The 25,964-nt window shown below is 39.1% G+C and overlaps 2 protein-coding genes across 12 annotated transcripts in view; one reads left to right on the top strand and one right to left on the bottom strand.

Annotated features, from left to right (window-relative positions):
* Positions 1-1,109: 1,109 nt before the first annotated feature.
* Positions 1,110-12,819, top strand: LOC127355091 (uncharacterized). 2 transcript variants are annotated; one of them, XM_051385578.1, is made up of 11 exons: positions 1,110-1,335; positions 1,435-1,513; positions 2,614-2,874; positions 6,037-6,150; positions 6,287-6,401; positions 6,526-6,635; positions 6,737-6,873; positions 6,965-8,694; positions 8,788-8,901; positions 9,015-9,109; positions 12,233-12,819. In XM_051385578.1, exons 1-11 carry the CDS (start codon positions 1,253-1,255, stop codon positions 12,530-12,532), a joined length of 3,138 nt encoding a protein of 1,045 aa, XP_051241538.1. In that variant the 5' UTR covers positions 1,110-1,252; the 3' UTR covers positions 12,533-12,819. The 2 variants fall into 2 exon arrangements, with proteins under 2 accessions (XP_051241538.1, XP_051241539.1); XM_051385579.1 differs by lacking the exon at positions 9,015-9,109 and having other exon boundaries at positions 12,233-12,537.
* A 67-nt stretch (positions 12,820-12,886) lies between these two features.
* Positions 12,887-25,964, bottom strand: part of LOC127355089 (integrin alpha-L-like) — a 31,303-nt gene continuing 18,225 nt past the window's right edge. The window contains exons 1-24 of one of the 10 annotated variants that reach the window (XM_051385572.1): positions 25,639-25,949; positions 24,226-24,343; positions 23,336-23,424; positions 23,081-23,163; positions 22,852-22,966; positions 22,545-22,675; positions 22,304-22,446; positions 21,932-22,082; positions 21,332-21,467; positions 21,195-21,244; positions 18,874-18,988; positions 18,641-18,771; positions 18,398-18,540; positions 18,040-18,187; positions 17,660-17,795; positions 17,488-17,561; positions 17,057-17,171; positions 16,216-16,358; positions 15,717-15,863; positions 15,421-15,618; positions 14,840-14,970; positions 14,469-14,626; positions 13,994-14,160; positions 12,887-13,808 (exon numbers count right to left, since the gene is read on the bottom strand). In XM_051385572.1, the coding sequence (XP_051241532.1) occupies positions 13,674-13,808; positions 13,994-14,160; positions 14,469-14,626; positions 14,840-14,970; positions 15,421-15,618; positions 15,717-15,863; positions 16,216-16,358; positions 17,057-17,171; positions 17,488-17,561; positions 17,660-17,795; positions 18,040-18,187; positions 18,398-18,540; positions 18,641-18,771; positions 18,874-18,988; positions 21,195-21,244; positions 21,332-21,467; positions 21,932-22,082; positions 22,304-22,446; positions 22,545-22,675; positions 22,852-22,966; positions 23,081-23,163; positions 23,336-23,424; positions 24,226-24,343; positions 25,639-25,687 (3,006 nt within the window). In that variant the 5' untranslated portion in view covers positions 25,688-25,949 and the 3' untranslated portion in view covers positions 12,887-13,673. Of the gene's footprint in view, positions 13,809-13,993; positions 14,161-14,468; positions 14,627-14,839; positions 14,971-15,420; positions 15,619-15,716; positions 15,864-16,215; positions 16,359-17,056; positions 17,172-17,487; positions 17,562-17,659; positions 17,796-18,039; positions 18,188-18,397; positions 18,541-18,640; positions 18,772-18,873; positions 18,989-21,194; positions 21,245-21,331; positions 21,468-21,931; positions 22,083-22,303; positions 22,447-22,544; positions 22,676-22,851; positions 22,967-23,080; positions 23,164-23,335; positions 23,425-24,225; positions 24,344-25,638; positions 25,950-25,964 lie in introns of those variants that run through there. The other 9 variants (XM_051385573.1, XM_051385574.1, XM_051385577.1 and 6 more) reach the window with 9 other exon arrangements.

Raw genomic sequence — 25,964 nt, forward strand, 5'->3', positions numbered from 1 at the left:
CCTAGTGTCTCCAGGTTTTAAGGTGTTTCATCACAGGGCAACACATGACAAATGAAGATAATTATAATCCAACAAATCATGGGACAACACAGAGCATTTTTTAAAATCCAAACAAATGTATTTTACGTAAGTAAACTTGGCTCTGATGGGCTAAAGAAGCGAGTGGGTATTTAAGAAGAGAAACATGAGCAAGTCACTTACAAAACATCAGTCATCACATGTACCACTGGTTCGTAGAAAGACTGATTTTACAATAAAAAATGTCAATAAACAGAAAAGAGTCATTGGCTATGAACATACTCATCAGTGGAGTTTCTTAGTGTTTTTGTTTAGTGAATACACATTTAATATGTAATTAAAGCCATTATTAAAGTGGGTAAAGTTTGGATGAGTCTCTTTCCATTTGTATAATATTTGTATAATACGTACAATACCAGGACCCTGAAACTGCAGCAGCTAAATGGAATTCAGCCATTATTATTTTATTATTTACACCTTTTCCTACCGTTACATTTCAAAACGTCTTCCATGAAGGCTTGTAACTGACAGATTGTTCAAATTTGAGCTGTAATATACCGTTTTTCAAGGTAGCTAAATTCCACTTAGTGTTGCAGAGCCTTTTCAGTGAGGCAACATGCACATTAGCAGCAATCTGACTCTGTTTGACAAGAATGGAATTGAACCTTAATTAGTGTCATTAGTAACACCTGTGTGCACCCTACTACTTCATGTCAAAATGGCTGCAGTAGAAAAGGTCTATCGGCCTTGTAGAAGAGTACCGGCGCACACATCTCTTTGCTATTAGAGATAATCTTATTGAAGTCCCTATATCAGCCCGAGCTGCAACTGAATCCCTAAAGACTTGAGTAAAAAATAAAACAAATCAATCAGTGCAAATGAACCCTTTATTTCAGAAAAACAGCAACAAGGTGTGTACTTGTGATAACCAATGTGAGTTTCTGTCAGGTTTAAGAGAAGCTGTATATAATTATGTACCGGTTTACTAGACAATACAAAACGTCACCACTAGGTGGCGCCAGGTGTCAGGATCCCCCCTCCCCATCTGTCCATATATGGTAGAGTCCAGGGAGGTGACGTTTGTCTGAAACGCGGAAGAAGAGGTAAACGACGGAGTGACGTTAGGAAGTTCCAGCACTAGAAGCATGGACGTATCCATAACAACAACTCAACTCATCCTCGGCTACGAGTCTTTCCACAACGAGTAAGAATAACTAACGACCAGTGAACTGAAATGGCTTTCGCGAATCTGTTTACGAGACTGTCTGCTGTCGAAGAAGGTGTGAAGAGCCCTGGTCAACAAGCCTTTACACACAGGTATTTAACGATAGATTAAATGTGTTTGAAGGAGCAGTTCTGTGTTAATGGCTTTCATGTTACTTAACGTCAACGTTACATCGTTACTCTGTTTTATAGGAACGAGACTGAGCGTGGTGAAAGAGGCTGTGCAAGAAAGAGGAGGACCAAGGGGGGGCAGACTGGCCCTCATAATAAGGTGAGTTGAACTTGAACTTTGCGTGTCTCTGGGCACTTTGTGATTTATCAGCTGTCACATTTAATAGTGAATCTCTTTTGGACACTAACATTGGATAGAAAGTTCTAGGTATTAACAATACAAACACATGACTCACGGTCATGTAGACACATATGCACCAATGCCTCCTCATGCTTGTTGTGTTGACAAATCTGACCAAATTGACAAAGAATTAAACTAAAGACATTTCCTGTATATTTGTATTTTTTCTCAGTTTGTTCTGTAAGTACACTAGCTGTAGTTGACTATAATAACCTTGGTTGTAAGTTCAGTGTTTTATTTGTTAGTCAGTGTTGTCTAATGCACACCTAGTAGATGCACAGGAAAATTCAGACAAGAATTGCTGCACTGTTTATTAGAGAGCGGTTTGGTCATGGACCTTTTTGTCTTTGTAAAAAATGTTATCAAGAGAAGTTCAAATAGGGGATAGGGTGCTATATCCATTCATATCTGAACTATAAAAGTCACCGTAATCTTTTTTTTGTGGCCTTTTATTGGCTTTAACTGGTGGGTAGAAAGAGAGGGGATGACATGCAGCAAAGGGCCGCGGGTCAGATTCGAACCTGGGCCGCCAGCTCTACCGACTGAGCTAACCAGGCACCCCCACCATAATCTTGAAGAAAACAAAAAACAATGATAGGATAGGAAAAACAATCCTATCATAAAATCAATGTTTCATTAGTCTAATAATGAAGATGAGGAAAATCTCATAAACTACTATTAAGTAAATATGGTTTAAATAGTCTGATACTGCACACAACTTTAATTACTGTCATTAATATAAATTGGACACCTCTCAGTATAACACAATGCTGTACAATACAATAGCCCTACAAACCACAGCCTTCAAAATAACCATTAGTTTCATTGGTACCTCTCTAAAAGCCTTTTATTGCAGTAATGTTGTAATAGACTCCATTTTATCTTTGTATAACTGCAACTGAGTGTGATTGAAGTTATATGGAGTATGCTGCTTGTTTGCATAAAATGAATTTGTATTTATGGACTTGAAAACATCTACATTCCCTCCACATTTAACTTCTTTACGTTTCTTTCCACAGAAGCAATGTCACAAAGTCCAGACAACCAGGACTTATGCCTCACCGGTTGACTCCAACCACCATAGGCATAACACTTCTAGTGAACATGCAAGTGTTGGCTTCAACAGAGACGGTGGCAGCAGTGTTCACGCTGGCTACAATAACAGGTTTCAGCATCAACTGACGAACAGAGGGAGACCTGCCTATAGAGGTGGAAGCCATCCGAGTAGACGCACTTCGAGAGACAGAGGAGGGAACAGGAGACATGGAGATGATAATCGGGTAGGTCAGACACTTGGCTTTGCCTGTCAGGGCAGACATCATCCATCATCAGTCTGTTATCTGTCACGGTTTGAGTGATTCTCACCTGCTGCTGTGGCAGAAGAGGCATCCGGATCAGTCATGTTGAATGTCTAAGAAAAACGGGGCCAGAAAAGGTAGTGGCGGTGCCCTATGTTCCATGTTACCTATCAACTGTATTCTCTCAAAATAAATCAAAAAAATCTGGAAAACAGTCCAGCAATTTTCCAGAAAAAAGGCCTGAAAAATCTAACATTCTCCTATTTTCTTTTAGCTGAGAATGATAGACAGCCTTTCAGACTTCCCCAAAACGGATTACATTGCCAACTGTAAGGGCAAAGTTATGTTCAGGATTATATTAATGTTCAAATGGTAGTTTATAGCCGAGGGTAGTTAAGCTGTGAATACATCGCAAGGTCACGTCACATGGTAGCACCTGCAGGTTGGATGGGGTTAGGTTACATTATTGTTCAAATTAGTCATTGCTGGCTGGTAACCATGGTAGTTATTTTATTAATTTCTATATATTAATCTTGCTTTCTTTCCGACTTGTTTTAAAAGGTTCAATAGTGTTAGCATGTTTGGTTCAGTTACTAAAGTGGACATGCTTGTTGCATACAAAGTTTGTGATTCAGTTATGGCTAAGAGCAGTGGTTTCAAATGTGTGTTGGACTTTGTTGACAGTTTTGTCATTGCTGTTCAGGCAGCAATGGTTCATACACTGCTTAAAAATGGATTCAGGTTATACATAAAAAATAATTTGTCTACAACTTGCCTTCCATCAGAAACAAATAAAACACAATGATGGATTGATGGATATGCATACATAGTAACAATATTAAAAGAGAGCATTAAAACAAAAGCAGTGACATTTAAACATTTAAAGGTTATGTCTGTATACTGACATGTTTCTTAAACACTATTCTTTAATTACAGGTGTGAGTGACAAAATGTCAGGAAAACAGTGCAAGTTTAAGTTTCCATATATTAGTGTATGCTGCGATCCCCGTCTGTCATACCAGCCGTGTCCTGGAAAATGATCGGACAGACAGACGCACTTGAAATTGCTAGTGAGGTACTAGGGGTGGGCGGTATGGGCAAAAAATAATATCTTGTTATTTTTTGGGGTTTTGGCGATAACGATAATCAGTCGATATCCTTTAAAATGTGATTGGAATTGTCTGAGTTAGGGCTTGTGTCCACCAAACGCGTTTTTAGCGCTGAGAGTGCTCAAAAACACATTTTCCGAGCGCCCAGCGGTGTTAAAAGTTGAACAGGTTTCCACTTGAAGCGCTCTGGGCGCTGCGCTAAAAAAGTCTTTTTGAAACCAAACCGTTTCCATGCCAGAGAGGTAGACCCACGTCTCGGCACTAAATCATCTGAAGTATCGGTAGCTTCAGGGACTGGAGGTGCTTGCATTTTGTCTCTACCATCACAACGCGCTGCTAAACTGTTGCAAGGAGGATGCTAGCGAGAGGTCATGTGATCACGTCATGTGATCACGTAGGCCCACTAGTTGTGTGACTGAATCCTGCCATGCTGTAGAGAGCGTTGCTGCACCGTGTATTAAAGGGGACAGTACTGTTTTGTACGGTTTCTGCACAACGTATGAGTTGAAAAGGCATGTTGTTGTCACGTAAGGGCCCTGATCATGTTGCACAGACATTTTAATTGCATTTTGTGTCTGTTAAGAGGAGCAAAAGGCACTCTTTAGGATATGCCCCCAAGAAGTGTATTATAACTAACTGGGAGCTCTGGCCATTAGCTGCAGGATCTCCAGTTTGCTAGAACCAATTCTGGTCGTTCTTTTTCCTATCGACAGTACTTGGTGACCTCTGGTAATCAAGACTAGGGTAAAAATCTGCCGAAGTTCCCCTTTAAGTGGATGTGAGGAGTTTCCGCGTGCGTTTCAATATTTTTGTAGTAATTTAAGTAATTTAAATACTCGATAATAGAAATTTGCACGTCGTCAAAACAACAATGACGATATTATCGCAAACGATATATATCGCCCACCTCTATGAGGTAGCAAAAAATGGCATTTTGGAATACTTTTCTGGTTCACAATTTAGATTTTTTTTAATGATGCAAAAGCAGATAAAGTCACATTAACCTGAGCCCTTGATAAGAAAAAAAGAGAGCGTCTCAGTTATCTTGAAAATAAAACAACCAACAAATCTTTCCATCTCTCTGTCTGTTGCAACACAAACTAACTGTGAAAATCTATTGTTGTTGTTGTAGTTGAAGGCATGTCTGAATTATATAACTAGAGGTTAATTTCCTAAAGCCATAGTCCAGCCTGCTCCATGTGAGTGTTGGAGATGGAGCAGACCCATTTATAAGGAGTTCGGTCTAGACCTGCTCTATCTGAAAAGTGTCCTGAGATAACTTCTGTTATGAATTGACGCTATACAAATAAAATTGAATTGAACATTGAATTATTTCGTGGCTGTCATTTCTACATGTATTATTTTCACAAAGACACAAATAGGCATGTCACAGTACCAGGAAATTATTAGTCAATTCCAATACTATAGTGAAATTATAGGTCAAATTATAAGGTAAAAAACAAAAAACCCCAATAAATCCCATGTACATACACTCCTTTTATTAAAAACATTTGAACATTACAAAAATAACAACAGTGGCCCCTTTTCTTATAGATGTCTTCTTACTAAATCAATTCACTACTTAACCCACAAACTGTTTTAATCTGCTCACCTTGCTTTTTCCTTTTAGTACTCTTTTCCACACCAACAAACCCAAACCCCCCTACTCTGATGTGTTCACGCTTGCGTTACCTGGTCTGTGCTTGTAAAATATCCACCGTATCTGCACTAGAGAGTGTCTCTGTTTTTCTACAGAGCGTGTTTGACAGTTACTAGACCGTGCTGGAGGTGCCCCGTCAGGGCCCCGGTACCTACAGAGAAGCACGAGTACCGTCACATTTTCAGAACTTTGGCATCAACTTGGTATCCCTAGACACAAATCAGTCCATCAACTTTAAGTAATTAAAGTAACTACTTACATTAAAGCTTGAAATGCCACCAATAATGACAAAAAAAAAAAAGTTTCTATAGAAATGTGTTAATCATCAATCAAAATGTTTGTGAATCTCATTGTTATGCTCATCTTTCCTCTTAGGACTTCCGAGTGGAACGTCCAAGGTTCATGACACAGGAGTTCAAGGACCAGAATACTTTGTCAGATGATGGGCGGTTACTTTGTCGACATTTCCTTTGGGGGAGGTGCATCAAGGTAGATTATGTTTATTGTGTATATTAATAAAATGTATTCAAGTCAGACAGAACAACTTGTAGGATAGAAAAATGTATTATTATTCTTATTATTCTGGCCTTTTATAACATTGCTTTCTTCCCTTTCCTGTACGCAGGGTGACGACTGCCAACTGGAACATGTTCAGGGTTACAACGATCTCGTCAAAGAAGTGTGCAAATTCTACATCCAGGGATTCTGTTCAAAAGGGGCGAGCTGCCCATTTATGCACAATATCCTTTTGGTTCAACAGCAATAACCTGCATATCTTCCGAACATAAACTCATTATTGTGATGAGTATCTTGTCAGAAACTGGAAGCTGTTGAGTATCCAATATTTCCTTGACTGAGACGCACAGTCCTTCCCCTGCAAGTTCTACCATAGAAAGGGACATTGTTCTCAAGGAGCAGATTGCAGGTTTTCCCATGAGTCACTTAATGACGTCACTAACAAACTGTTGGATGAGGTACGCAAGTAAAAAAGTCCAGACATGACAATGTTCTTAAAACGTTCTTTATGCATTGCTGTGTGCTGATCTCTCATGTGCTTTACCTCTTCTCACTGCAGGCATTAAAACGGGAAATTGACCTCTCTGAACTTGCAAAAAAAGCTGAACAGGACTCGTCAGGACAGCCAACAAACACAGACGAGTCAGAAATTATAGAAGCAAATAGAACCCCTGATGTATTCAAACAACCACTCAGGTTTGCTAACTTAAACCTGTCATCGTGCTTCTGTCAATATGTGTAATTCCTGCATACATTTGGGATGAACTTTTATTTTTCTATTTTTCAGGCCTAACTTTTACAAAAGCGCAGACACAAATGCTGAGAGTGAAGCCCTGTCACATCAGACTGAACAAATGGCTGGCAACATGGAGGAAGCTGTCCCGCCACATGCATCAGATGCTGCCCAACCCCACAGCTCACTGTCAACTAACCTTAATGATGAGGAGCCAGTTTGTTATTCTGTTGAAGCTGTGCTTGGACCTCAACTATCCAAACCTTTCACTAATTTCTTTACAACTCCAAAAAGTCAAGAATTGGCCCCTCTCTCTTCTTCTGATTGCTCGTCAGATTCTGTAAACCAAAGCCAAGTTCCCTACTCTGTCGATGCCGTCCTCAGGTCTTGTAAATTAGTGGAAAATCCTACCTTTGGCCACACACCTACCGCTCCTAGTGCACAAACGATCTCCGATACCCCAAAAACTTACTTTGAAGAGATCACTTATCCTCTGCAAAGCTCAGAAACCCAAAATAAGAGGGTCTTGTTTTCCAGAAATACCAGAAATGAAGCACACAAATCCAAGGAAAACATTTTCAAAAGCTTGTCATCCTTCCAAGTGCACACCGACAGGATTTCAAAGACCTACCCTAACTGTAACCTGGCCTCTGGGGATGACGAGAAGCAAGGTGGAAATATGCCAGAATCCCTGAGACCTGCTGAAAGTGGTTCCCATGAAATCAAGTTGTTGTCTACGGATATTACATGCTCTATAGACAGTAAAAATGAAGGTGTTCCCTCTTTTAAACCCACACAGCACAAATTGATTTTTCCAAAGCCCCCTAGTCAGACATCTACTTCCAGACATCCCATACAATTGAAGCCACACCTCTCTGTTCTGACATCTATCTCCCAACCCTCGTTTAAGCCTTTTTGTCCCTCTCCAGGTTTCAGGGAGTTTAAAAGTAAAGCATCAAGTCCTTCTGAACCTGGAACCAGCTCCTTTAAGTCACGTTATCCTGGAAACTCTCATATTGCAGCAAAACAACCCACTGACACCCAGCTGTGCTCCAAAGAAATGCAATTTGGACTCAAACTTGGCACAAAACAAAACTATTCAACTGAAACCACAGCAAAATGCAGCAGTAAAATGGAACATTGTGGTGACTTGGCGGTTGGATGTAAAAAGACCCTGAAAAGTCCCTGTCCTAGCATTTCCTCAAACCCCATTGCCGACACTCTGCCTATAAACCACACAGTAACAAGTTCCTCTTGTCCTCAAGGCTCAATTTCTTTCTGTCCTGTTCCGCAGTCTGCAGATTGCAGAAGTAATCACCTTAAAACTGCACTTGAACCTGATAAAGCCTCTGCCAGGTCCTTCCTCAGCCTTTTTGTTGCCCCTCTCAGTGCTGATCCTCTCCCGTGTACGCTGTCCCAGCCAGATTATTCAAGGACTCCATCCTGTTCTCAACAATCAATGCAGTCAGTTGACAATATATCTCATACAGCAGACTCCAAACAAAGAGCTTCTAATGTAGAGACATCTCAGCCACATCAGGTCAGAACCGATGTCAAAGAAATCCTTCATACGCCAAGGTTCCCTAATTTCTCTCCTAATCCTGGAATAGGAAAAGACAGTTCACTTGAGCCCATAAATCCACCTGCAAAGCTGCCGGTGAACCCCGTCTCTAGCCTTGTGTCTGAGACTCTCAGCGAGATGTCTGCTAGTCCAACTCCTCGTGGTAACAGTCCATCTACAACCCATGCTCATCAGCAGCTGCCCGACATCTCATCCAACAAAGGTAAGGACATGCCACACACTGAATACGAATGCTAGTGTAAAATGTTGATTTGCCCTGCTGACATTTGTTGTTAATGCCTTGTTCATTTTGTAGGATCTGCAGTAGCAGCCACTGCAAATTCCCATCTTCAGACTCTCTTTGCGTGCCTGAGACCATACCAACAAGACAGACAGCAACAGGACACTGTTCAGATCAGTGTCCCCGCAGGTATGCCATTTATTTATTTCATTTTAAGACGTTTATATTGATATTTGTATATAAGATGTTGTGGTCCTGGTAGATTTAAAATGTGTTATTGTTTTATCGTTACTGCATTTCAGAAAGTGAAAATAAGGATGAAAGCAGTACAGAGTGTGTCTTTGTGAAGCAACAACAGAAGAGGAAAAATAGGAGTAGACAAAAGCTTGAGCATGAGGTAGGCGTTTTACTGAAAGACAATTTTTTTTTCTTATTGTCAAAATATCCCATGAAGAGACCAAAACCGACAACGTGTTAGTCCATCTCTCAATATTTGATGACTTCCCTATCCTGTGTTTGACCCCAAGCCCATTGGTTCCTACTGAAGATGAAAATCTTTATAAGCTGGTCGGTGAGTCCACCAATTTGGTCCAGACAACAACTATTGGATGGATTGCTATGAAATTTTGTACAGGCTTTCATAATGTACATATTGCCTTTAGTGATCCCCTGACTTTTCATGTAGTGCCACCAGCAGGTCAAACTGTTCACTTATCCTGTGAAATATCTTAACTTTTGTATTGACCCAAATTATGAAACTACTATCACTGACTTTGGCAATCGCCTGACTTTTTCTCTATGCTATCCTGAACTTAACATTTGTGGTTTTGAGTGAAATGATTGAAACTACTGGATCGATTGCCATGAAGTTTGGTACAGACATTAATGTTCCCCTCAGGATGAATTATAATGTGCATCACCAAAAATCCTACAAAATTTAAAATTGCCCAATACTTCGGTTTATGTCTAAAAAGAAACCCAGAAAAATGAATGATATTCCTCAGCTGCACTGTGTGAATATGGTAGCATTGTCACTGTGTGCAAGTTAGCATTAACAACTATTAGCAACCTTTCCACATTAAGTCTGTATTTTTCGTTTGGGATTTTTAATCTGTTATCCGATTAAATTAGTCTGATGGTTTTTATTATTCTATTTCTTGCAAAATTGACAATAAGAGAATGAGTCATCATGCAATGAGGGTGATTTTGTGGTCCTCTCACTGAAAGTAGAAAAATAATTATAGTAATTAAAATAAAATAGTAATTGGGTCCAAGTTGTCAAGAACGAGGAGAGTTTCACCAGCTAAAAAAAACAAAAAATCAAACCTGTTCGGAAAACTTTAATGACAAATGAAGGTTTCTGAGTCGGTGTGTAAACATGATTGACACAATGTGAGGCGGTATTTATTTTTAAACGTGACAATTTCAGACGAAAAAAGACTTTGCGTGCAAAGGCTAAAGGCATACTGTGCAGTTTTCCGGTTCTGTCAAACAGCTACCCCGAGAGTCGCTGCGGAGTATTTGTATTTAACGTTAACTCGTCGTAAATACCACTCACCAGAGCCGTCTCTATACACACGTGATCTGCACTCACGGCCTGATCCCCTCCCCCCTGTATACCGGTACATAGATAGATAGATAGATGGATAGATAGATGGATAACTTTCTCAACAATGGGGAAATTCACTTGTCACAGCAACGTTTGAGTGAAATAAATACAGATATAAAAAACAGGATCATTTGCATACAGCAGGTCCAAGGTCTTATTGTCTCTGGTGCTGCATGTGACAAACTGGTGGAAGGTTGGGAGTGTGGACGAGAGAGAAACGTGATTGAAGTCCCCTGTGATGATGATGAAGGCCCTCCCGATGTTTCGTTTGTAGTCCTGCAGTCACAGTGTGGATGACGTCGCACGCTGCTTCTGCTTTCCCAGACGGAGGAATATAGACCGTGATGGTGACAACACTGGAAAGTTCCCATGGCAGATAATATGGACGAAGTCCGACGGCGACGAGCTTGATGTCTGGGCTGCAGACACGCTCTTTCACACAGACGTGCCCGGGGTTACACCACCTGTTGTTTATGAGCACGGCCAGTCCCCCCTCCTTTCTTCTTGCCAGTCACGGTGGTGTCCCTGTCGGCTCGAACCGCCTGGAAGCCGGGCATGGTGATGTTGGAGTCCGGTATCTGCTCATGTAGCCATGTTTGTTTCCAGTGATGACTACAGGGATGTAGAGTTTAAACCTCCTCTTCTTCATCCTCCGTTTAACCCCCCGCTCTGCAGCCTCACCGTCTCCCTCAGCTCCTCCGGTATTGAGGGTCTCTCTCCAATCAGGATGCTCGGGTGCTTCAGGGCGATCATCTGGTCGCGGGTGTAAACAATGCGACTCCCCGCCGCCATGGAGACCTGTGCAAACAAAAAATAAAAAGTGCTCAAAAACGCCAAAAAAGTATTTAGGCGACGTGAACAAAGTAGTAAGAAAGTAAGAAAATAGTTAAAAATAGCAAAAAACACACTGAAAACACACATGTTCAGTAGGATGGAAGCTCGGACATCGAAAAGGCAAAGATAGACTCTGAGGACTGACCAGGTAACGTCTGAGTGAATGCCGTAAAGCGGTTCGTGATTCTCGCGAGATTTGGCGGGGCGCCACCTTTCAGACTTGCATTGCTGGTTCTGCCAACGGCGTCCCTCTCCTGCTTTGCTATAGGGATGATTCGCTATACTACGAGTTTGTTTACCATCGAAATGACTTCGAAGCTGTTATATTAAGGTACAAATCTTGCATAGTGTGCCTTTAAGTACAGGCTCACAAAGCTGCTAGCATGGCTGTAGACTCTCAGGTTCAGTTATTTACTAAAAAAGCTGGCCGCTGTAGTTTTTAGCAAACGTTGCTCAAACAGGAGGAAATACTGCATTTACTGACTGTGTTCAGCTGCGGGTAAATACAGATTTGGTTCTCAGGTGTGTATTTACTGCATGACATGATGACATGTGAGGACTGACTTAAAAATAACTACAGTGCCCAAGATTATTCTAAAAACTAAAGAACTAATGATAAGTCCAGCTGTTTTTAGAGAGCAATAAGAGCTGGCTCTTTCGGCTCCCAGGCAGCTCTTCATTTAATACCATTTGTGACTTTTGTAATTCAATCAAATTTAGCATTGTTTTGACTAGCATTGTTTTGACTAATGCTTGGGCCAACTGATGTGTTTGTAATAGTTTTTGGACAAAGAGAAAGCTCTATGGGACAGAAGAATAAGATACTTCAGGCTTTGGAAGTTATTAGGAAGATCCATTGTTGATTTTGGTCTTTTCATGGAATTTGTTGCGAAATCTTGCCAGCCTCATCATTTCAACACTTTGGATGCTGTTGGGATTGATTTTTGGCCAGATCAGACTGTCGAACTCAGTCTACTCTACAGTTGTGTTGCATCCTACCTTTCTGTGGATAGTGTTGCCTTGACTATGTGCCTCTTTCTGTGGTTTACTTGTTATTGTTTGCACTCTGTTCCTCAGACTCAAAATTCCCACAAACCAACCACCGAGAAAACGGTTGCACGCTCAACAGAGCACCTGCCCTCTCTTCAGACTCCTCAAATCTTATTGGAGGGAAGAGAAGGGTCGACCCTCGGCAGGCCGGAAATGAGAAACTCTGGCAGGCACAACTTGCCATTTAAACCAGTGGCGCTGCTGAAGCACCGTCACACCCGACCAGGACTAAAGCACACGTCAGAGGAAGGAAAGGTGGTTGATGGGAACGCAGCAGCCACACCACTCAAAGACCTTTTTAAGACTTTAGACACTGTTTCCCACTGACATTAACATTGGAATTACTTTTGTGTGTGAAGAGGTTGTACAAACTTGTTTTATATTTAAAACATGCAGGCTACTCCGTATTTGACATTTTTGTGCGATTTTTACAACTTCATTTTTGTGCACCTTCAACCTTTTTTGAAAACATGAAATTATTTGACATGTATATAGCAAAGTCTTTGTTTTTTTGTATACTGAAAAGGTCCCAAAACACTCATTTGTGTATCCTATATAGGAAGAGTAAATAGTACTGTTTATTATTATTTTAAGTAAATAAACTGTAAAACATTCTTCTACTTCGTTTGTTTTTAATGTAAAAATTATTGTGTTAATCAATGGTTTCAATGAATTTGAAGATTTTTGTCTTTTCTGAAGATTTTTTATTAGTGAGTCAAATATGTAGCATTAAATCCGGATGTGTGCTGGTATATACACTAAAGCAGGATAAAGAGTACTCACAACTTTGAAGGTTTTTCTTTTGATGCCATACATTGTTGAACACAACAGACGTTATAACAAATGAGTACATTCCATCAACTCTACACCACAAACATTATAAGCTGTGCATATATTTACATACAAACACTTGTGATCTACACTGATTATACATGATTACAAAGATTTCTTAACATGAATGTGTTGTAAGAAGTGATGGCCTAGCTTTGATCGTACATTTGAGAGACTAGTGCAATGTTCTGTATATGTAGGAATACACTAACATGAGTACAGTGGAATAGTAATATACTCATTATTTCACTTCATCACAGGTATGGTTTTATTAATAATTTAATTAATGAGTAATTTCAGTTCTTGTCCTTTTGACTCACTCTTCCAGCCATGCTTCTCCCTTGCTATTTGTCAGATGTGCATACTTGAAATCAGTCTCAGGTTCACCAATAAAGGTTTCATTATTCAACATCACTTTTGAAAGGGAACCTGTAAGAGAGTTGTAACTTCTGTTTAGGTCACTTAAAATGGAGAGCAAGTCAGAAAGAAGTGGTCATGCAGACAGAAAAAACTAAATTATTGTTATTTTTGCATTTGTTTTTCTTTTTTCTTTAGATCCCTCTAGACAACTCTTATTAAACTGATTAAACAACTACATCTATTCAAATACTGACCACACAGACACCTTCTGCTGTAGTCACTGTACATACTGTACTTCAACAACTGTCTGCCTTATGCTGTCCACGTTCAGGACGACACTCGCGCTCTCGCTGTCAATTTGGAAGAAGTTTAGTCTGATGCTGATGGGTGATAGTGTGTCATCCACACATTTCTGCAAGAAAAAAAGAAGAGTCATCTGCATATTGTTGAAGAAACTTTCAAAAAGCACAAAGATTAAAATGGTAGAAGAATTTAGAAATTTGGCCTATGTGGATGTAAGGAGAGATAGATAACAGACAGCTTGGCGATATCCAACACTTATAAATGTGAATATGTTCCTCTGAAGAACCTCCATACTAGCATGTAGATGGTGTAGGGGAAGCAGGTGTTTTTATCTCGCAGCTCGTAGGTCGAGGTAAGATTCCTAGCTTTCTCATCAGTCTGACTGAAGAAACCTCGATGTGTTTGTCTCATCGGATCCACGTCGAGGATGTACGAGATGTTTAGTCCTGAGCTGATGGCCCCTGCAAAGTCATCCAAATTGATTAAATGAGCCAGAAACATTGCCCCTCTCCTTATCTTTGAACTCTCCATATATCAGAATATTCCAACCAGTGTGTTTTTTAATAAAGGTCTGCCAAATAAACAGTTATTACAGCCACTGAATGAATGAACAGCTCTGTGGCTGATGCAAAAATAAATTTGATCAGATAATGCTACAGCCTGATATGTACTAACATGGCCAAGAGTGTTTGCTACAGAGCCCCCTTTTCTCAACTCTTACCTCACCCATATAGTTTTTGTACATTCTCTTATTGGGTCAGGTCCCTACCTGCTTTGCTCTTTGTTATTTCTACCATTTCAAAGCATGCTCTTAAGGTAACGCTTGGTAGATTGTCATCTGTGTTGCCCAGACAGTCAATTTCCTTAGTGTTTATCTTCTCGGGATGCAAAGAAAGATGAACAATGACATCAACAACAGGTCTGGACCTGAAAGACATTGATTAAAAATGTATTATTAAGACACAGGATAATGGTATACTAATGCATGAAGAAAGGGTAAACAAGCCTCACAACACCAGTGCATGATTCACTTCTCTCTTTATGTTCTGGGAAAGCCATGGCTAAATTAGTGACTGATGACATTTTTAGTTTATTTTGTAAAATACACTACTAACAAATATTCCCATACAATATCCATACCTTAAGACAACAGCTGTGCCCTGTGATCCGATTACAATATTTGGGAGTCCGTCTTCTCCGAGGTCGATGTCTCCATCAATGGCCTGTCCAAAGAATCTGAGCCCAGGCTTTATTTTCTGTCCCAGGATTCTCTGGAATAAAAAAAGTTTGACAACTGAAACAGTGGGTGATTGGCACAAATATCTGAAGGTACTCAATAGAGAGACAAATGGTGCATGTTTGCAGTTATATTGGAGGACGGTCTTTGATGGTAGTTGGTTTTTGAAAGAAAATACCAGCATTATTAAAACAAAAGCTGAATTATTTAGTGCTAGAATTTTATATGTTACTTGCACAACTATTTATTTATTCGTTACAGATTGCCATTCCTGATGATGGTCAAAAAAGGGTGGTTTCAGAGTTGTAATCTAAAGCCAGTTTTGGCCTGATCTATTGGCCAATTGTGCTGCTATCGTTGATAATCTACTGATTGATGTGGAGATTTATCTTTTTTGCTTGACTGCTGCATGGTCAACAGTCAATCTGTTTTCTTATCTAGAAGCAATCTTTTTTTTCTGAATGTCAGGTTTTCTCTGTCTCACCTGACTGAAAGTGCTGTGTATCCCTCTCTGTCTGTCACCAAGGTAGATGTACACAGCCCCCCCATTATCATCCTCAAGAGGGGCTCCAACAGCAACATCTCTAAGTCCATCTCCATTCAGATCTGCAAGACTGGATATGGTGGTGCCAAATCTGCCCATGGATGGTGCCGTCACATTCAGTTCCCTTTTCAGTTGTATCTATAGGAAATAAGAATATAAGTTTATTGATTAAGACAACACATACATTAAGTTTCTCCCTGTAACCTCATTAAAGCTCAAACACAGTCACAGCCCACCTCATCAGTCAGTGTGTAGACGTATATCCGGCCCTCTCTCTTCTCCTGAGGCTGATAAAACAGTGGAGCTCCCACCAGCAGGAAGTCGGTGTTACCATCTGAGTTGACGTCTACTGAGCACAGTTCTGCACCAAAGTAGGAACCAATCTGAAAAATGTGTGGGATACAAATGAGGATTTTTATCAAGTAACAAGTTAAAAAAAGATACACTACCTTAACCATGTCCAAAGACCTACATGTATATATTGTACATACATATATATGATAAAAGTGCTATCTGCCCATTCCACTGCATTGGTCTTGACAAGCATCCTTTCATCTCCAACTTTTACCATAGCTCTCCTGTTTTAAATAACAATGACTTACTAAAATGTGCAATAAAACTATTATTTCACACAATGGAGCCAAAATGGTGTACACTACAGACTGAATTTCAAACTATCTCAGTCATTGGAGTATAAGAAATCTTTTTTTCTTTCTTAAGAGTTAAGTTACCAACCTGGTCCCCATTTACTCTTTGGGCTGCGGTCCAGTTCTTACAATCATGTCTGAAAAGTACAACCTGTCCTGTGTGCTCAAATCTTGGTGCACCCGTGAAATATATAGGAGCTTTATTCTTCTCTCCAACAGAAATGGAGAATCCTGCAACATTGTCAGTCACATATGATATAATCAGCTAAAGCTCGCTCACATCAAAGAGAGTATAATGCAGTGGAAGTGTTTCAAAAATTATGTTGATTTGAAAGAAATCTAATGCTATTGTCTTAATATAAAGGGATTGTACAGACTCATCTATTTGCTACATTTACCAATGTACAAAGCTATTTTAAACCATCACTGAGGTTGTAGACTAATAAAGGTAATTTACAGAGGCATATGTTTTTTGCCAAGCACCACGTGAACATCAATATCCAGGCAAATAAAAAATTATTTTAACGAGAATGTTACGTGTCATTGTACTTTTGCTATCCCTTTGCATGTGTGTCTGTTATGTCTCTGTGTTCAAGGTGCAGTTTCCTGAGTGATGATTGAGGGCACCTGCATGAAGCTGTGGGTGTGGCCTATATAAGTGGATCCCTTCTCCGCCCTCACTCTCTCAACTCCCTGCCACAAGATCCCAACCCTCGTTTGTGTTGCTCTTCTTTTGTCTGGTTGTAAATGTTATGCCCTTGCATCGTACCTAGTATGTTGTCCCTTAATGTATTGTGACTTACTGAGGCATATGTTTTTTACCAAGCACCACCTGAAATAAAATAGAACATCAATATCTCTAGCCAAATAAAAAATAATCTTAATGAGAAGCAGATAATCTAAATTAAATAAAAAGCTATGTTCAATACCCAGGTAGGAGTCATTCTTCACGTTTGGATCTTCAATTTGAGTTTGCTTTAGTTCATGAAGCTCTGAAGAACCATGCCAGCTGTTTGATAGCACTGAACCCAGAATCAAGGTATCCTGTTGACAGAAAAGTGCAGTGTCTGGTTAGAGCACAGAGAAGAGTGGAGCCACAAACAGTAGTTGTAGTTATTACACATTTCTATCTCTATGTAAAAAAAGCAATGTGTAATATTGGAAAAATTTAATATTTTACATATGACAAAATTTAATAACAACAAAAAGCAAGTCAATCTTCATAAGACCCAATATTAAAATGTCCAACTTAACAGCAGAGGTTTTGCCATTGATACTACACTGACAGGTCAAATGTTGGTGCTAAAATCAAAGGTCCAAATTTATAACTTTGAGAGGTGTAACAAAAAAGACGTCTCACCTTGTAGAAGACAGCACTGAATGCACTCCGAGACATTTCATTAGTGATGTTTTCTGCCCGAGCCACTGTGGAGTCTAAATATAAAGAAGTTATAACATTTCATGTCACTATTGCAGAGCACACCAGAAAGATAAACTTGACAGAAGTAAAGAAAAAAACAAGTGAACATCACCTCTGATCTGAAGGATCTTTTTTTTAAAGTTTTCGAGTATTCCTGTGAGTCCGTCATAGTTCTGAATTTTGAGGGCATATTTGTCTTTTGGTTCTGAAGCAAAGGCCCAACATATATCCGGATTAGCATCTTTGATCTGAAACCAGAATGCAGCTTGAAGCATTATGAAATACCTCAAAGTCTGATGTAGTAAGATAAACGAGAAAGTTTTGCACAAAGTCTGACTCAAACCGACTTATATCACTTCCATGGTTTAAGACTGAACTTAAATTTCCTTAAATACAAACTATCTGAAATGTTCCCATTCTGGTAAAAACATATCTTAACTATTGTTCTCTCTCTCACACACACAGACACACACGTATCATATCACAGCTTACCGCAATGACAAAGCGAATTATGTTTTTGTCATCATATTTTTGAATAATTCCATATTTGTCACTATCACTGGGATCTCCATCTGTGATTAGTACCACGACTTTAGTTGCATCAGGAGAGCCTGCATCTGGGTTTTCTAAGATTTCTTCCCTGAAAGAAATTTAACAGGATTTGTACAGCTAACAACAATATTTCATATTTCATACATTAAACTTAATCTATAAAATATGTATAAATATTACTTGAACAAATAAAAAGCTCATAATCCTTAAGTTATACTGGGGCAGTTGTTGTTGGACAGTTATTGTAATGTTATTCAGTTGAGTTTGAGAACTGGTTGTTTAATGTGAGTGAACTTACAACACAAATGTGAGTGCTCTGTGTGTGTTAGTAAGACTCCTCAGATGTTCTTCTTCCATTAGTTTATCGAGAGCACTACCAGCTTGATAGTCATTGAAGTCAAACACTTTCCTGTAATCTGAGGAGAACTGAACTGCTGCAAACTGAAAAAAAGCAGACAACATAACACAGTATTCATATGATATTATGTAAATATAATACAACAAATAAATCAATGTTTTAATGCTGCAGTAGTGCAGTGACCTTGATTGATGTGTTCAGAAGGCTTTTCATTATATCCTCTATGAAATCTTTATTTTTGTTGAACTCTGATTCAGTCATACTCGCTGATCCATCAAATAGAAAGACGAGGTCCACTGTCTTTTGTATGCATTCTGAAAAAACATACAGAGTGAAAGTTTGTAAAGAATATTTAGTCAGAACAAACACATTGTGATCACAGAGTGAGATGTTCACACTCTCTAAATGTCTTTTACCTTGGAGAACCGGTGTGAAAGAGGAGATCTGCTTAAGGTCATCTGTCATCTTGTAACACACACTGTTCACATAGGAGTTCTCATTGCATTCATGAGCTACACTTGGACTGCAAATCTAGATCACATCATAGCAGAGGTCAATAAACTTAAGCATGTTAAGCAACTTAGCATGTTAGTTATTGGTGCTAATAACACTTGCTAATTAGCACCAAAGTACGGCTGAGACTGATGGTTATATCATTGGTGCTGCAGGATCATAACAAAAGTAAAATCAAATTAAAAATTTGACCTGATGGCGGCACAGATTATCATCCTGAAGGGGAACATGAATGTCAGTACTACATTTCAAGGCAATATATCCAACAGTTGAGACATTTTAGCCCTCGACTGACTGACCTCATCCCTGGAGCTGCTGCTCGCCCTGCTAAAACAGATCTACATGGATGGATGATTAAATATTGATCAGAGTGGCAAACCCTTGGAACTCCATAAGCAATATGACAACTGACTAACACACAGTTACAATATTGTAACATGGCGAACACTCACAGCAGAATTGCAATGCCAAACTCCCAAGAGAAAGACCAAGCAAAAAAAGGCAAAAGGACAGAGGTGTAAAGGAAAAGTTGATTTGTTAAAGTTAAATTAATTAATGAAACAAAGGACATAAGTAGATAAATGCTGATCTAATGTAAGAAATTAGAAAAAGAAGCTACAAACAATCTGGGACTAAACTCAAATGAGTTCAACTAAGTAATAAAGACACTGAGGCTTCAGCCCAACAAAACAATGTTTGACACACGAAGTTGCTTTAACTTCAGTGTACATTGTCTAATTGGCTCCAAACATCACTTGTCTGATAAGGGTCCCGCCCTGAACACATCTATGTGATGATATTCACTAATAGTGAGAGTGCCACCTAGTGGTGAAAGGAAATGTCATTTTTACACTTTTAAATGTATCTCCCAGTAGATTGACCAGATCCAGCTGAAATTCTGTCAGTAGTCCCTTAGGACGATGACGATGACATCTTATGAATCTTATGAATCTTATGAATCTTGACAACTTATGTGGAACCACGTTGCCATGGCAATGCAGTGAAAATCTACTTTTCTGTTAGCATTTCTTGGGGGTCTAAACATGCCACAAAACTCATGAAACTTTGCACAAAATTCAGTCGTGGCGAAGGCTAAGGTATTGTCTTGGTCCCGTAGGTGGGTGTCACAAAATGGCTTAGCCATGCCCCCAAGAATCAGCCCCCAAGACACGTATGACCGACGTACAAAAATTGGTAAGCATGTCTATCATGATGGGATGAGCAAAAAAGCCTCTTGGACACATAATCCAAACCCAACAAGAAGTCGGCCATTTTGAATTTTGTGGTGATTTATGTTGATTTTTTTGCGTTGTATTTGAACAAACTCCTCCCAGGGAATTTATCGGACCAACATCAAAACTGGTCAGTACAGTAAGAAAATAACGCTGATTAGAAGTTGTGCTATTTGTGACTGTACGTTGAAGGGCGTGTTCGTGGCTTTCAACCAAAGTCGGACATTTTGAATTTTGGGGTCATTTTCTGTGATTTTTCACGTTGTATTTGAATGAAATCCTCCTAGGGAATTTATCGGATCAATTTCAATATTGGTAGGTACAATCAAAACAAACTGTAGATGAAAAGTTGTACTATTTATGACTGTACGTCGAACCGCATGCCTGTGTCGAATTTCGCAGATTCACCATAAAACAGATAGTTACTCATACAACTTCGGTGTACAATGTCCAATCTCCACTAACCTTCACATATTCTGTTAACAGTTTCACCCTGAACACGTCCTTATAACTTCAGCTTACATGGTCCAATCTCAATAAAACTTCACACGTTTGATAAGAGTCCCGCCATGAACATGTCTACATAACAATATTCAGATATAGTGGTAGCGCCACCTACTGGCAACAGGAAATAAGCGCTACATGACAATTTTGATCTGATTTGTGTGTAGTTTTGAACGCGTAAGTCTTTTGCATGGTGTCTGAAACAGTGTCTGTGCAGGCCCCGACATGAGTCGATGGCTGCTGTACCAGTTCTCTCTAGCCATTCTTCTCATTAAAAGGTCTAATGAGCGGTCACAGGTAGGCACAAGTATCAATATGCGAACAAATGTTTAGTGGTGTTTCAACCATGCATAGATAATTGTGGGAGGGGAAATTAAGCTTCTGCTTGGACAGGGTAATGACTGACTATACTGTGTTGTTAAGGGTAAAACATGTCAACTTTGATTGTGTTTAGAATGTCATGAGTTGATAACAATTACTTTACTCACCTTGTAGAGGACACTGGATCCAATGTCTCCTGCCTGAGCCACTTCAGGGCCTAAACATGAGACAGAAGTAGTTCATGTTAAATTAGAGGGGCACACATTGAAAGATAACATGTTAGAAAAAAAGACTTGAACATCACCTTCCATTTTACAGATCTTTTTTTGAAGGTTTTCCAGTATTCCTGTGAGTCCGTCATAGTTCTTAATTTTGAAGGCATATTTGTCTTTTGGTTCTGAAGCAAAGGCCCTGAATTTATCCAGATTAGCATCTTTGACCTGAAACCAAAATGCTGCTGGAAATTATGAAGTACCTCCAAATCTTATGGGGCCAATACAATTCAACACAGCAAGAGAATCCTAAACTATAACATGAAATAATGACAATGAAATAAATACGAGACCTGATTTATTTCTTGTTCAGAATGAGATGTGGCATTATTATTTTTAGTGTTTCTAGACTGGTTACTTTCTCTCATAATTAGGTTGCTTTTCATGGTGGAAAGAGTGGGGAAAAGTTGGGTAGAGGGTCATTTGGGGAAGCTTTTAAGAACAGTACAGCTAAATTATACAATAAAAGCATAAATGGAATAACATTGTGCCAGTAGGGATATATCAATGTATTACTGACCTAAACCAGTGAGTCTCTCTCTCTCTCTCTCTCTCTCACACACACACACACACACACACACACACACACACACACACACAAACAAACACACATGTATCATATCACAGCTTACCCCAATGACAAAGCGAATTATGTTTTTATCATCATATTTTTTAATAATTCCATATTTGTCGATATCACTGGGATCTCCATCTGTGATTAGTACCACAACTTTAGTTGCATCAGGAGAGGCGCCTGCATCTGGCTTTTCTAAGATTTCTTCCCTGAAAGAAATTTAACAGGATTTGTAAAGCTAAGAACAATATTTAATATATTATTCATATTTCATACATTAAACTTCATCTACAAAATATGTATAAATATTACTTGAACAAATACAAAGCTCATAATCCTTAAGTTATACTGTGGCACTTGTTCAGTTATTGTAATGTTATTCAGTTGTTCAGTTTTTTAAGAACTGTTTGTTTAATGTGAGTGAACTTACAACACAAATTTGAGTGCTTTGTGTGTATCCGTTAGACTCTTCATATGTCCTTCTTCCATTAGTTTATTGAGAGCACTACCAGCTTGATAGTCATTGAAGTCAAACACTTTCCTGTAACCAAAGGAGAACTGAACTGCTGCAAACTGAAAAAAGCAGACAACATAACACAGTATTCATATGATATTATGTATATATAATCAACAAATAAATCAATGTTTTAATGCTGCAGTAGTGCAGTGACCTTGATTGATGTGTTCAGAAAGCTGTTCATTATATCCACTATGAAATCTTTATTTTTGTTGAACTCTGATTCAGTCATACTCGCTGATCCATCAAATAGAAAGACGAGGTCCACTGTCTTTTGTATGCATTCTGAAAAAACATACAGAGTGAAAGTTTGTAAAGAATATTTAGTGAGGACAAACTAATAAAAAATAAATCAATAAATAATGGTAATAATATTTTAAACATTATTTTATTCCAAGACAAGGACAAGGACAACATGTCCTCCAACCAGAGTTTGTTTACACTCTCTAAATGTGTTTTACCTTGGAAATCAGGTGTGAAAGAGGAGATCTGCTGAAGATTATCTGGCATATTGTAACATACTTTACTCTGGCTAGAGTTCTCATAACAGTCATGGATGACACTTGGACTGCAAACCTAGATCAGATCATAAATGATGAAAGAAATTTGATTCATCATATTGAACTTAAATTCCACAGAGAAACCATAGTTTGATTTGATCTAACTTATTGAGCTTTGTGATTTTCTTACAGTGAATTGGGAGCGTCTGGAGTCTTCAGCTATCGACAGGCCAAAGTGGTTGATGGGTATTGTTGTATCTGTGAGAGAAATGTCTGTGACAATAGCATCTGATTAGTACTATTCATAATACAAATACCATCATTTGGAAACATGACTTTCCTGCACATACAGTTTGTCATCCATCTGTATTTCAACATTGTTGGAAACTGTAGCTTTTTATGTTTTAATTGTGTAATATTAATGTTACAAAACATATTTATGTACCTGGAATAATGAGGCACTGGTGGGTTTGGTTTGTATCAGATTTGCATGTTTCTTCGGATCCCTGTAGCTGCTGGGGTCCAGTGAGTATTCTGTGGATGAGTTCAACAAACATGGTAATAGTAATGGACTCCATGTACACCAGGGCCTGAACAATGTATATGCACAAAAACCACATATGTTATGTGATGATATGTTGCAGTTAATGATCTGTTCAATTTATCCTCAAGTGAAGCACTTTGTAAAGTCTATTTTAAGATGATGATTTACAGGTACATGTAATGGATTAATGGTACAGGCATTATGTCAGGTGGGCAATGACGTCCAGATGCCTGGCCATTTTCATGTGGTCACATGGAGGCCACAGAAGGAGACAGGGTCGTCATGACTCAGCTGCCCAGCACCCCAGAAACTCAGCTGCCCAGCACCCCAGAAACTCAGCTACTCAGTACCACAGAGACTCAGCTACTCAGTACCACAGAGACTCAGCTGCCCAGTTTTTTTGCCTTGCTACTGCCTCCTGGGGAGTTCTGCCCTCACCTTCATTTGATCTTCATGCATTTCGCCTGAGATCTTCAGAGCCACTTCTGCCCTACCTCCTGGCCATCCGCCTGAGGTCCACTGTAACCCCCCTGATTCAGCTCCCCTGCCACTTGCCCCTGAGAATATGACCCAACTCTATGGATTGATATATAATTTATGACATCTGATCTTATTGTAAACCGAAGCACGTCGAGTACAAACTAATAGGAACCATGTGTTGAAATTTATGCCATATTGTTGAATGGAATTTTTTCTGTACTACAAAAATAATGAACATCAAGAGTTGATGTGAGTAATAATAGTGGGGTTTTGTAATTACCAGCAAGCCCCCACTGAAACACAGCACTTACCCTTCGTTCCTACCAGAGATGATTTGAAGCACTTTGTTTCTGAAGAAATCTTTTTGATCTGTTGTATAGACGTGGGGGGTTGTTGTATCAATGTTGAAAGCCAAAGATACAGAAATGGCTGCAAATTGTGAAAATAAATGACCACATCCAACATGTTAGCAAGTTTTAATCTAATGTAAAGGTTTTGTTAATAAATTGTCATCATTTCAGAACCCTGCTAATGCTAACTAAAAATACAACTACTGGGACACTTTGGTGGTAAAATAAGCTGTCAGTGGCAGCTATAAAAGGTTTTTAAAGCAATACTCTTTCTTTAATTAACTGTGTAAAAAAAAGGGAGTGCTGATATCAGTAATTCCTGGCATTCATATTGTTCAATAACAAGCCATGGGTGTTGTTTTCGTCACTTCTCTTGTAGTCATTTTGTTATGAATCGAGATGGATTTCGCGATGACCTCCATGTTCTGTGGGTTGGGATTTGGGTTTTTTAGACATCCTGATCATCGTTTTTATTTTAATTTTGTTTCAGTAAAAAAAAAGATTCATTTAAAATTGATTGCCTTTAATTGATAGTGACAGGGAAGCGGGGAGAGAGAGGGGTGATGACACCCTTTTTTTTGGGTAGAATTTGTTAGTGATGGAGTCCAGAGTGTTAACCCATGATGTGGGTTGGCCTGGGGACATGATTTAGAAAAAACAAAAACAATTTAATAGATGGATCCCCCCCCCACAATACAGTGAGTACTGCCTATGATGTTGTTCTCAGCACAAGCTGCTCAACAATTCACCCTCATTCAAGTGTGTATTGTTGCCTGTAGTTACAAATTGTTATGCTAGATAATGTGCTGTGGAGGTTTTAATGTTCCTGTGTGTATGTGACTGGAAGCAAATACCGTGAGTAGTGCCAGGAAGAGATAAGACTCAAGGCCACTGGGACAAAAACACCAGACTTCAGAGCTCTCATTAAACTGCAGGCTCATCAAACCTTGGACCTTGAACTTGTGTTTTTTATTTAGGTTTAGCAACCCCCATTTTGACAGATGATTACACGACAAATGGTTCGTGATGAGTGTAAAACGAAAGGTTAATAATGATAGACTGAAAAAAAAAAAAGGAGAATTTGGAAGAAAAATAAACACAAAGATCTAACACATATATTACTCATCAATAGTTAGTTTTCAATTATTACAGACTAGAGGTCAAGACACATTTTATATGAAAAAAGCATGTTGAATTAAAAATACTCTGTTCAGGAGGACTTCTTAAATCCTGTCTTGATTTTAGCCCGTAGATCCCCAACAAAGCAACAAATTCAATGTTTCTGACAGACACAGGTTACCACCCTCAACTCCTTCCCTGACACATAAAGCATCCCTTTAGATTTGCTTTTGTAGATATTGTTTTAGATCTTACCAACAGCCATTATGCAGTGGAGCCACACTATGTGATGCATCTTTTTCATTAGTCTTCTCCGGACTAAGGGACTAAATGAAAGTGCTTAAAGGGGAAGGACTGGTCAGAAAAGGGGGAGGGCATTGTAATTTAGTTTACTGACTTATTTGGGAGAGTACTTTTTTTTCTGTATTTATATCCCTGATTCCTTCACTTTAGTACCAACATAAATGTATTGACTGAATTGAGCCAAGTGTAAAGTCAGCAACAAAAACAGGATTAGCAATATTGTCCTCAGCCTTGGAGCTACGATTAGACAGAATGAAAGAGAGAGAGCCACAAATACA

Source organism: Dicentrarchus labrax, unplaced genomic scaffold (assembly GCF_905237075.1).
Source record: "Dicentrarchus labrax unplaced genomic scaffold, dlabrax2021, whole genome shotgun sequence".
Taxonomy (NCBI): domain Eukaryota; kingdom Metazoa; phylum Chordata; class Actinopteri; family Moronidae; genus Dicentrarchus; species Dicentrarchus labrax.